At 23.1% G+C, this 13,068-nt stretch overlaps 1 protein-coding gene across 10 annotated transcripts in view; it reads right to left on the bottom strand.

Moving 5' to 3' along the window:
* The window catches only part of cmpy (crimpy), a 260,138-nt gene extending 247,900 nt beyond the window's left edge, over positions 1 to 12,238 (bottom strand). Inside the window, exons 1-4 of one of the 10 annotated variants that reach the window (XM_086916814.1) lie at positions 12,092 to 12,238; positions 11,306 to 11,791; positions 10,528 to 11,210; positions 6,961 to 7,103 (exon numbers count right to left, since the gene is read on the bottom strand). In XM_086916814.1, coding sequence (XP_086772940.1) covers positions 6,961 to 7,103; positions 10,528 to 10,673 — 289 coding nt within the window. In that variant the 5' untranslated portion in view covers positions 10,674 to 11,210; positions 11,306 to 11,791; positions 12,092 to 12,238. Of the gene's footprint in view, positions 1 to 6,960; positions 7,104 to 10,527; positions 11,211 to 11,305 lie in introns of all 10 variants that reach the window. The other 9 variants (XM_086916813.1, XM_086916812.1, XM_086916817.1 and 6 more) reach the window with 9 other exon arrangements.
* Between the last annotated feature and the right edge of the window lie 830 nt (positions 12,239 to 13,068).

Below are 13,068 nucleotides of genomic sequence, written 5' to 3' on the forward strand. Positions count from 1 at the left end.
TAAATTTATATATATATTATAATTGGAAAAATATTGATATATTTATATAATATGTACACACTGAATTTAAAATCAAAAATCTTTTACCCTATGTATAGTACAAATAGAAAGGTTTTATTACATGAAAATGTATTAAATTATAAACATAAATATATAATTAGATTAATCGCGTCATTTGAATTGCTAATATATTGTCATATAATCTAATCATAATTGCGTGGCATTCAGTTTTTTTCGTAATTTGAATACAAATGAACAGATGAAATGAATATGCAACTATACATAGAAGTACGTAAAAAATAAATAAAAAGAAATTTTCATATGTATAAAACCAATATAATAAACATCGAATTCGAAATAAATTAAAAATGAATAACTGTAGTATTTTAATAGCATGTCTCTTTTATTTTTCAATTAATTCTATTTGATATCAATCAATCGATTTTCAGCGATCATATTAAGTATTTCATTTCACACTGTTTGAATTGTAATTGCAGCTCTGTGATGTTTCCATATTCACTTTATTTTCAGTTTAGATTTTTAAAACGATAATGCTCCATATGTTCTCCATATAGAAATAGGAGCATACAAGTCATTTTAAGATTTATTGATTTTATCTCAAAATCACGTTAAAATTATACAATTAATATAGACTGCAATATTTTCTTGTTGAAAAATTCAAATCTTCTTCCTTGAAAAAGACATTAAATTATTTTCTAGAATTTCAATATATTCTTGGCTATTCATTTATTTAGCTTTTATGTATCATTTTTAAAATTCCTTTTTAAAAAATCTTTTATTTCTATAGAAAAATCTCTACAAGCAATTACCAATATCAGGATAAATGAATTTTTTTTTCGTCGGAAATAATCTATTTATAAAAAATATATTAATACATAAAAATATTCATAAGTAAAAATGTAAAATTATTCTATATTGTATAAATATTCATATACCTAAATTGTTTTCTTCTTTATGATGAGACAAAAATCGTAGAACTAAATTTATAAATAAAAACTAAATTGTAGAACTTTTTTAATTTTAACAATATGAACAATGATTAATAATTTGATGCACTATCGAATGAAAAATATTCAATTAAAACTCCCTTTTAATTTTATTGAGAAACTTAAAAGATTTACTTACAGCATAATTAATAATTTTCAAAACGTTCAAAATAAGCAGAAAGTTTTTTTTTTTTATTATGACTATAATTATTAAAACTTTTTAAAAAATCCATCACAATATTGTATGATTTCTTAAGCGATTATAAAAATAAATTTTCGTGATAACTGCCTTTTTTTCTATTTGAACAGAATTCACTTTCCGCGTGATATTATAAAATTAAAAAACGATTAATGTTTGCAATATGATCAAAAAAAAAACTAATAAAGTTAGAAAATATAGAAAATAGAAAAAGAAAATGATAAGAAGAAAATAATATTTATGGACATGATTTTATAATAATGTAATTATAATTATATTACAATAACATAATAAAATAAATGCTAAAATTAAAAATAATTGTTGCGATTCACCAATCAACAAACTCTAATAATAGCCTCTAAAACTCTCTAATAGGGTTTAAAATATAGAATATTGCACTGACCACTTACATTATAAAAAAAAATTTAATATTTTTTCTTTAGGGAATTATATTGTTTAATTATATAATTATAATAAATTTATTCATATGAGAATTGAATTCGCGCTTTATCCGCAATTGATCCCAATTGATCATAATTTGCATAATTTTTCAAATATGTAATCTATCTATAATAAGTCTACGCAATCCTACGAATTTGACATTAATTATAATAAAATTAATAATCAAATTAATTAAAACTTTACATGAAACTTTATATAATAAATAAAATATTATCCTAGATATATATATATTTAATTTAATATATATATGTGAATATGTAAATATATAGAAATTATATGATATCACTATTATAAAATTTTATTATTAACCACAGATTTCAACGGAAGAAAATCTACAGTTTTGGAATTAATTAATCGTTTGGATACAGAGAACTATTATTGTACGCGACATTTTGCAAACATTTTTAAAAAAAGATGAAATTAGTTTATGGTCGTTGAAATACTTAAGTCCATTTTATTCTGTACAATTATAATCTACGCGGCTCAGAATATATAAACATAAGCTATTACCTATTTCTAACTGAATATGAAAACAATGATAAGGAATTATTTCCAAAATATAAATATAAATACATACTAGATAAATTTGATTGAATTACAAAATAATATCATTCAATGATGAATGACAATAATTATTTACTTTAAGAGAAAATATAATATAATAATTATATATATAATAATTAATCAACTTCTTACAGTTTTCCAAATATTTGCAAAAAATATTGTTACTACTAATCTTGAATTTTATTTACATACATGCGATCACTAATCAACTGTTTATATAAATACATTATAGCGATCGAAGGTTAAAATATGTAACAAACTGGTACATTTCGCGAATTCTTTATTATTATATAAATACGTAAAATACGAAATAAAATATAACATCAATCTTGGACAATCAATGATAATCAATGAAATTACAATAATACTTAATATCTATTGTGATAATTTTATATTATATATATATATTATTTTATATTTTATTTTTGCTGATTTGAAGAATCAATTCAACTTGTTATCGTTTGAGATTAAGATATTTCAATTCTATTAAAATCCACGAGAAAATAGCTTTTTGACTAATTCATCCGTTATACATTTTGAATATTAACGCACACGTTGTCATAGATGCATATGTATACTCGAAATGCAGTAATAGTAATCATTTTTTGCAAATATCTTGTAAACTTGGAATTCAATCGAAGATCACCGAAATAAATAAGAAAAATATGTGTTTTTAACAATATATGTCAAGGTCAAGATCATCGTTTAAAATAAATAATTATTAATATATATAAATTGCTAATAAATTTCGAAAAATATATAAAACATCATATTACTAATAAATTTCATAACAGTTTTATAATATTTATTTATAAATTTCAAATGATTTAAAAACTGGATATTGTGTAAATTGATAATAAATTGATTTATTTCTGTATTCACAAAATTGATATTATTTTTTTACCAATCGTAGAAAAAAAAATACGATACGTTTGATATATTTAAGAAAGAGAAAGAAAAATAATATTTCCATCATGAGGAAATTGAATCACGGCAATTCAATTACCTGCCACTTTAAGATAATAACGAGAAAATGGTGCGAGTAATTAGTATCGAAGCGTTCATCAGACCTTGAATCTCGAATCTGAGAAGCGTTCAATCAAAGGAAAAGAGATTTTGACTAGAACAGCTTTCATCACCTACCAAAAGATACCTTTTCAATAATTTTCCAGTTATAATACTTCAAAATGGAAAATCAATGATTTTGCTTAGACATAATCACGTTATACCAAACTATGTACAACAAAAAACAAAGCACTTATGATAAATATAAGATATTTTTATAAAAAAATAAACAATTATAAAAATTTAATTACAAAAATAGTTATTTGATAAAAAACAAACAATAAATATTTTTTCTTTTTTTAAACATTTTGATTATAATATTATATTTAAAGTACAATTAAATAAAAAAAATAATTACTTGAAATATCCATGTGTCAAATTTTATATCAACGTATTCACTGTGTATCTAGAGTTTATATATTAAATAGTTTATATATTAGTATAATCCACATTTTTCCAAATAACTTTTATAGCTTCATTTTTTCTTTATTCCATAATTTTCGCTAATAGTTCGTCGTATTGGAAGAAGAATTATGAAATATTCCATAATTGAATCATTACTGAATGCCTATATTTAAAATTTCATAGTTAAAAATATAGTATTCTTATATGTTTAAAAAAACATATCTTTATAAATATTTATGAATATTATAGGCAGCTACGTTAACAATAAAAAATTTAAGAAATAAGCATAATAAAATAACAAATATATACAAAAGATATATATTCAAATTTATGTATTCTGAAAAGATTTCTAAGAACTGCAAATAAAAATGCGATTACCACTCTAGCATTCATCGATTAATGAATTATAATTTCAAAGTAAGTGAATGAGATAAATCATAACTGTTTTATATTTAGTAGATTTTTAAATATAGCACTATTTATTAATTAGATTCTTAAATATAATACTATTCTATATATATTAGATATATATACCATTTCATTTTTTATTTTATCTTCTTCTAATAAAATCTAGATTTATAAATCGACTTTCATTTTGTTCGTTAATTGTATTTTAAAAAACTATTCAAAAGACACCAATCTTCTTAACTCAACATTTTAATATATGTGAAAAAAAATATGTAAAAATAATGCTTTACGCATTTAAACATTTAAATACTTTTTTACCTTTTAAAATTTTGAAAGCAATTTACTACTCGTTTTTGTTCGTCAAATGAATCCAACTTTTTCTTCTTCTGTTGTATTATTTCTTTTTTCTTTTCATATCAAACTTTTCCCTATTATTGTAATAATTTCTATTAATCTCGGTATATAAAAAACAAAGTAATAATGTGATACAGTTGCAACAGAAGAATTTGTTGAATTAAATTCACATAAAGTTATCTTGTTTGTATTCCTTCGGTCCACAGTCATGACTCGACTTGTTTAAAATCGAAAGTTTCAACGAAAAAAACAATAGGTCAAAACTTAGAGAAAAAATAAAAAATAAAATCGAAAGAAGATAAGAATTGGATGGCAATATTCCATTAAAACGAGGTAAAAATCACGTTTGTAAGTATGCACGGCTGTTAATTGATAAATAATAAAATAATAAAATAAAATTAACGAAATATTTTGAAGGATAAGAAAAATATGATATCATGATAACAATACATGAATAGAAAAATTCGAATCAAATGCGATTTGTAAATCGTTTACTTGAAATAAATTCTTTTTATCGATTATTAGCTTCGAATCCTCGAGAATATTCGAATTGAAAATAGGAAACTAGTAAAAATTTATGCATAGACCTTACAAAAGAATCGGCTTTTTGAAATGTTAAGAAGAATCGATCGATCAATACTGACTTTATAAAATATATGGAAATCTTCGCTTCCAATTATTGTAATATATAAATTCAGTAAAATTCAAACATAATAATTTGATTTTCGATAAAATATGTATGTAATAAATGGCTTTATATTTTACTTATATTTTTATAAATTTCTAACCTATTTTTTCTACTTAAAATCATTAAAAGTAATATTGATTGTTACTCTCTGTTAAATAAAATCAAAATTTATGTACCGTCCAAAAATATAAATAACCATGGTATTTTACATACTGAATATTGAGAATAAATATGTATATCCGCAAAATATATATATATATATATATATATATATATATATATATATATGTATGTATAATATCATAGTATAGATTCAATTCATTGCATTATGATTTTAGCCAAGCACTCTGACTTCTTTGATGGCATTTTTATCTTTTTTAAAATATACAAATATTCTAAGATAGATACTACTTCATTTATGTATATATCTCTTATATCCATTGTACTATATTTATTTTATATTTTATTTGTATTAAATTTTGCCCTGCCAATAAAATATAAATAACAATCAAAATATTTTTTATCTATTTTAAATATTTATATCATAATATTTTTATGACATGATTTACATTCCAAATCATATTACAGGATATAATATATATAAACAAATAAATCTTTATTATTCTTAATCAGCACATATATTAAAAATTATATATCTGTCACTTTATTCTTTACATCCCAGACAGGATACTATTATTATCTCCCTATATCGATAATCATGACCGTAAAAGATTGTCCTCGTTAATATAACTTCAACACGATTAACAAACGAATAAATCGTATGAATTTTTTATATCTTGTCATTTTTATTTAAACAGTTAATTTGAAAAATATTAGATAGAAAATGAGCTAAAAAATAATAAAAATTGCCTAGAATTTTTTATGTATCAAGATATCTGATGGAACTTGATAATATTTTGTAATATTTCTGTTCTGAAATTATTCGTATCTTCGACTTAACAATCGTCTTATATATAATAAAACGTGTCGTAATTTATTAGAAATAGCATTTAAATTGAAAGTCTGAAGTATAATTCGTTTTTTATGGGAAAATTTAATTAGAAAATATAACATTCTCATATACAATCTAGACTTTTTCCCTTATGACTTCAACTATTTTCAAAAGATCTTTTAAAACAAAGATACAATTTCAATGAACAAAGTCAAATGCAAAAATGATTATCTAATCTAATTAAACGCTAAATTTTCAATGATGCAATAAAAAAATTAATACCCTAATATGATAAATGTCTCAATAAACATAATTATATAGAAAATTAGAATAGAAAAAGTTTTTAGATTATATTTTTAAATATTGAATGCTTAATTTTTTTTAATACAAATCCACATGCTATTTACTTTTTCTACCTATTTATATGTCTAAAGCAAGAATGAAAGTATAAAGTGATAGAATATTTTGTTATATAAATAATTTCTTATTAATACATAAGTAAGTACTTACACATCATCATTTGTTTTTCTTTAATATAAAACTATGATCTTGTCCTCGACGAAACATTGATGATTCTTGTATATCAAATAGATAATTGATAAAGTAAGACAAAGACGGAAAGATTACTTATAATGACAAGTGTGATAAAAACTGCTCCGCAAAAGTTCTATAAAGTGGCATATATTATTAATCACTGTGATTTTAAAAATCGACTAGTAAAGTGATTTAAATCGCTCCATAAATTTACACGCCATTATTCTTTCTCTACTCCCAGTGTACCATTAACTTGATATAAAAAGATAATAGATTCAAAAGACATTAATAAATTTGTGAATAAATTTAAAATTCTACTCACTTGTACAAATTCCCTCGTCCACTTCTCGAGTGTTGGGCAGCAAGTTTTTGATGACGCATTGTAAGCCGTTGGCACAACTTCCAGAAAATCCAAACAAACCACCGCATGGTTCTCCCTCGACACGAGCGCACACCTTACAACATCTGAAAATAATTTTGAACGAATTTTTCTATTTTATTCTGTTTCTCTGTTCAACGACAATATAAATAAAAATAATAATACAAATTAATTCGATCAAATTATAAAATCACATTGAAATATATATCTATATTGATTTTCTTTGTTTTATTATCACTTCATTTTTCGCTTCTTTTAAAAAATGAATTTAAATGTAATACAATTCCTAATCAAAAAATTAAAATCTCTGTATATATATAATTTTCAAAATTTTTGCTGTTTCTAATACAGCATTTAATAATAACTTTTATAAACTATTTTTATCAATTATTAATATGCACATATTAGTATTTGTTTTCTCATATATATGTATATTAGGATTTTGTTTCCTCTTTTTGTTTTGATTATTCTTTCCAGTAAGCTCTTTTCCATGTATATCTTTTATTTTTGAATAATTTTATCAAATATCCATTTTTTTTTAAATTAACAATTAATTATGACTAATTTATATACAAATATTTTAAGTAAATATTTTCAATTGAATTCATTGGCAAAAATCAATGTAATAATATTAAATATTGGGAATATATTAAAAAATAATAAGATATTATACATATATCACAATATAAATTAAATTAATATATATATTTATCTTATTTATTATTAATTATTTCATATATATATATATATATTAATAATTAATAAAATTCAATTAAATTTCGATTTAATCTTTTTTAAATTACTAAAAATATAGAAAATGTTAACAATTGTAAGTGCTCCTAATTTTTTAGTTAGGAATATAATCATTATAAACGAAATTCACCTACTTTGGTACGATATTCACATTATGAAAATTAAGAAATCAAGTTAAAGAAGCAAAAAAATATAAAATAAAGAGGAAGAGAAAAAAAAAGAAAAAAATAAGTAATAGTAAAGAACCCGTTATGCTTTGTACAGAATATATTTCTGATTACGAGGAGCAATTTTATTACGTTGTCTTATCGTTGAATCGAGAGTAATCAATTTTTTTATATTACGTTTTTATGAAATAATTTTCTCTACCATCATTCATTTTATAACAGTCTTGATCTAAGATACTCATCTATTACATTCAATTTATAATTAATTAAATATATATTCTTTTATCTAAATATTAATTTATACTAAATATAATTTATTAATTATTTATTATCTATATTTAATTATTAACTTGATAAATTATTATTTAATTATTCAATTATCCATATTGTCAATTATTTAATTACCTATGCTGATTAATATGTTCAGAAAAATTTAATTTTGCTATATCAAAATCAAATATCATGAAATAGCAGATCTAACAATAATATATTATACTAAATATTTTTGAATAAAAACATTAATATAAAATTTTACTTATAAATTTAACTAATAATAAGTAACTAATTTTAATAAGTAACGTTTAATAAATCGATATCAGAACAATATCTCACTATTAATATTATATATATATTAATTATAATATTATATTATAATTAGTGATATTATAGTAATATTATAAAAATTATTATATAATAAATTGCATTAAAGAACATAAAGATTGTAATAAAAGACATATATTCAAATAAGAATTCATGAATAATAATCTAAAAAGATGCATATCAATATAATAATATTCAAAGCGTTTCCATAATTATGAAAGTCATTAGACAAGCTATGATTAAAATGTTCGTTTCATCGCACGAAAATAAATATTTAAATTGTTTAAGGCACGCAAAAAAAAAATCATATAATTCGTCATCAAAATGATAAGATGAAAACAATCTCCATTTAACGGCATGAATAATACATCGTTAAATATTAAAATTGTTATTGATTAAACAAATCGCCTACTTCCTCTTTGGAAAGAAAAATATAATTCGTTTCCTTGAAATTGTAACTTGAATCGAGTTAAAGAACTCGATCAAATTCAAAATAATCGTACAAATAAGAAAGATCTCTTATATAAATTCAACCTTGATTATTTACAATTCAATTACTCACGAAAAGTGCGTCATTAATTTACAGTTCGTCTAACTGAGAAAAAGTAAATATTTCAATATTGTAGTATATATTACCATATATAAAAATTTATAAAATACAGACTCTTATTTTTGATTGCATCAGAATTTCAAATGTTGCAATTTCCTGCCTTAAAGGATTGTGAGATAATGTTTAATCCGTATTTTAATTTATTACTTTATTGTTTATAGTTATGTCGAAAAAAAATTATCTGATATTGTAAAAAACGATCGATATGCAATAGTCGTTCGAACATGCGAACGAAAAACAGCATAAAATTTCAAAGACTGACGCTTTTGTTCACTACTAGTTTGAATATTCAAGTTTCCTTTTATCAAACGCTATTTTTTATCAGTGCATATCACTAATAACGCAACAAAATTCATCAGACAAAGAACATTACACAAAAAACAGATTTTTTTTCCTTTTTCGTTAAAAAAGAAATCTTTTTTTCAATGAAAACTTTAATAATAGAAGATCTTTCAATGAACATATGACAGACACGATGAGAAAATTATTTATAGAAATATTATTTATAGGAAAAGCAAAAGAAAGAAAGAAAAAAAAGAAAAAATCAATTATCGGTCGATTTTGATTAGAAGAAGTAATTAATGATGTTCTATGTATATATATATATATATATATATTTAGAAATATGAATGCAAAGATGCAAAAGATTATACATAAAATATACATAAAAGATCACGCGAATGATAATTTACTAATATAGTTTACTAATATATACCATATATTTGATAACCTCAAAAACGAAACAGTGTGTAATTCTCGTAAAAAAAATTAATTTGAAGAATAATCAAATCTCAAAAATTTACGATTCTAAAAAAGTAATGAGATCGTAAAATAAATTGGACATTAGACAGAAAGATAAGTTAAAAAATCAACTTGAGATAATATTTTAAATATCAATCATGATGTTATTAAAAATATTTTGTATATTTTAGCTATAGTTCGATATTTTTGTTGATAAGAATAAGTAAATAGAATGATATATAGTAACTTTCAGTGATATTAGAGCAATTAAGATGTTTCCGATACTTTTTATAATTTATTATTACATTTCGTTATTATATGAAATATATAAATATCACATACTTGCTGAAGAAAAATGACGTAATTTTAAAAATTAAGATTTTAGATAGAGACTTTAAATAGATCAAATCGATATAAGAACACATAATTTAAAAATATCATATTAAAATGTCAAATTAAAAATTCACAATTTTTTTTCAAATTATTTTAATTATTAACCTAATTATTAACAATAATTCAATAAGTGCAAATTTTGAATCATATTTTTCTAATGTGTTTTATATATTTTTATTAAAAAAACATTGAATGAATCGTTAATAATTAGATACTAAAAAAAAGAAAGATTGATTTTTGACTTACCTACAGGGATCCCAGGTGAGGCCTCCGGGACAATCTTCATCGGTGAGAATGTCACACTCGAAGGGTGAACAGACACAGGAGAGAGCTCTCGCAACTGCGACCGAGAATACCACGATGCCCCCCAGCAACAGCAACGAGGCCCTCATTTTTCACTTCTCCGCCGTCGGTTTCTTCTCTATTTTTTATCTCGTTTGTCTGCTTGGTCGCGCACGATCGTGGACTCAATTCAAAAATGTCGCCTCTTGAATCGCGAACTTAGTTCATCGCGAAACAATTCGCCACGACGTACATCTCAGCTCCGGTATGTCAATCGCACACCTAAGCACATTCTTCTATCGTAGCCAGACAACGATCAATTTTTTTTTCACGCTAAGAGAAGACCAAGTTTCTTTTTATAAAGTAAGATACAATCATCGACTTTATCACTACGAATTTTTTTAAAATATATGTATATAAACACTGCGAACTAACCTCCTGATATATGATATAATGATAAACACACGTTCTAGGTGTTACGATTGAAACACAAATCAAAGAATAAGAAAGCTTTCAATAATTATACTAATAATATTTCATGATATTGACAAATTTTGCGTGCAATTACAAACTTTAAAAATATTTGTGTTCAACAATTGTTTTTCTAGATTGTTATAAATCATTTTCATTTAAGCAATTTTACAATGCTAAAAAAGATTAAAAAACATGAAAAGTAGAAGAAATTCTTCTAATTTCGGTAATATTTAATGAAACATATTCATATATATAATCGTTTATTCACCAGATAGTTGTCATATTCGATTTCATAACCGAAAGAAGAATAGCAATCGATGAAGCATTTCGATAAATCGATGGATCATAATTTGTGATTAAACATTTTTAAAATCTCATCTCAGTTGTGATCGTATTAATTATTGATATAAAAGGATAGATGAACGTAGAAAAAACCGCAATGCCGCATACATGATACTACACGTTCAAATTTCAAATTGTATTAAACGTAAAAATACTTTTAACGTGCACTATGTAAGTAAACGCGTCAGAAAATTCTATGCGTTCTCAAAACTATATTTCCCGACGGATGCATCCATGATAACAAGAATCGCGACGTACATACATTATGAAAACACACACGGAAACAACTCAAGATGAAATATTCGTCGAGTTGTTCGTTGCCGTCCGAACCTGTGCGCTCTTGTTGCGCTCCCCGATGATTTAACGCTTTACGTTCACGAGATTCTCCCAAACATTGTGAATATTGCGAACACTAAGAACGTTGGAACTATAGTAAACATTAAACTTAAATCGTTGATTGACAATGATCTTTTCTTAAACTTTCCATTAATGTCCTATCAAATTTTCTCTTTCATCAAAGAAAATTTTGTAAAAAGAAAATATGAAACATGTAGAGGCTAAATAAAATCCACGAAATATTTATTGTATTCTAATTCGTTTGTCGAACAAAATCCACAAAATAGGATAAATCGAATGTCAAAAAAACAAATTGCGAAAACGTGTGTCTTTAACGAAAAGAGAAATTGATTTTATGATAAAAAAAATTATTTACGAGAAAGATGCGTAATAGGTCGCATAATAATCCTGACTTTCTTTCATTGATACACTCACGCTAACAGTAACATCGTGCACAACCGAAAAAATGTTTCTTCGCAATAAATATAACCGACACGCTCTGTGTTCAAGACGAACGTGTACTGGCGAACAATCGGCGTCTACGCGGCGTCGACCGTTTCGACGCCTTGCGTCGGCGCCCTGATGTCGCTATCGTTTCTTCTCTTATAAACCATTCCTTTACCTAATATTTTTCTACTGAACAATCTTGTTTCTTTCATTGTGTCTGAACATACAAACGTTTATATTAATTTTTATAAATTAATGTTTTTACATTAACAATAACCGATTCAAAATTATTTTTCATAATCGTAAAATATGTTGATAAAATTTTATTAACTACATTTAATGAATAATTATTAACTACATTTAATGAATAATAAAATTCTGTAAAAAAATATAGTTTACTATATCTAGTATATCAAATAGATTAATCAATTAACGTTCTTATATGATTATATTTAATCACAGATTACAATAATATATTTGATAAACAAATCAATGTTTTGCTAACTGCTCTTTTCCTTTCATTTTATTTTTTTTGAAAATGATTTTTCTTTTGCATAATCATAAATTTTTATTTTCAATATCTATCTGACATCGACATTTACTATCCATACAAAAAAAATTTATTTTTTTGATTTATTTATTTTTGATTTCGCATTTTTGTAAATTATTTTCATTGTGTTAAATATAATTATCTATTATACTTAAAAAATTCACATTTGATCTACATATAATTATAAAAGTTAACTTAGATAATATAGCGTAAATAAATATTCGCCAATTCATTACTTTATTTGTCAATAAAATTGTATTGTATGATGCAAATATGTTATTGTTTGCTATTTATTCGTTCATTTAATTAAACAATCTATTACTTAGTAATTTTGAATATTATTTAAAATATATATT

This window comes from Apis florea, unplaced genomic scaffold, assembly GCF_048593485.1.
Source record: "Apis florea isolate Af1SG1 unplaced genomic scaffold, ASM4859348v1 contig_3803_pilon, whole genome shotgun sequence".
In the NCBI taxonomy this organism is placed as follows: Eukaryota; Metazoa; Arthropoda; class Insecta; order Hymenoptera; family Apidae; genus Apis; species Apis florea.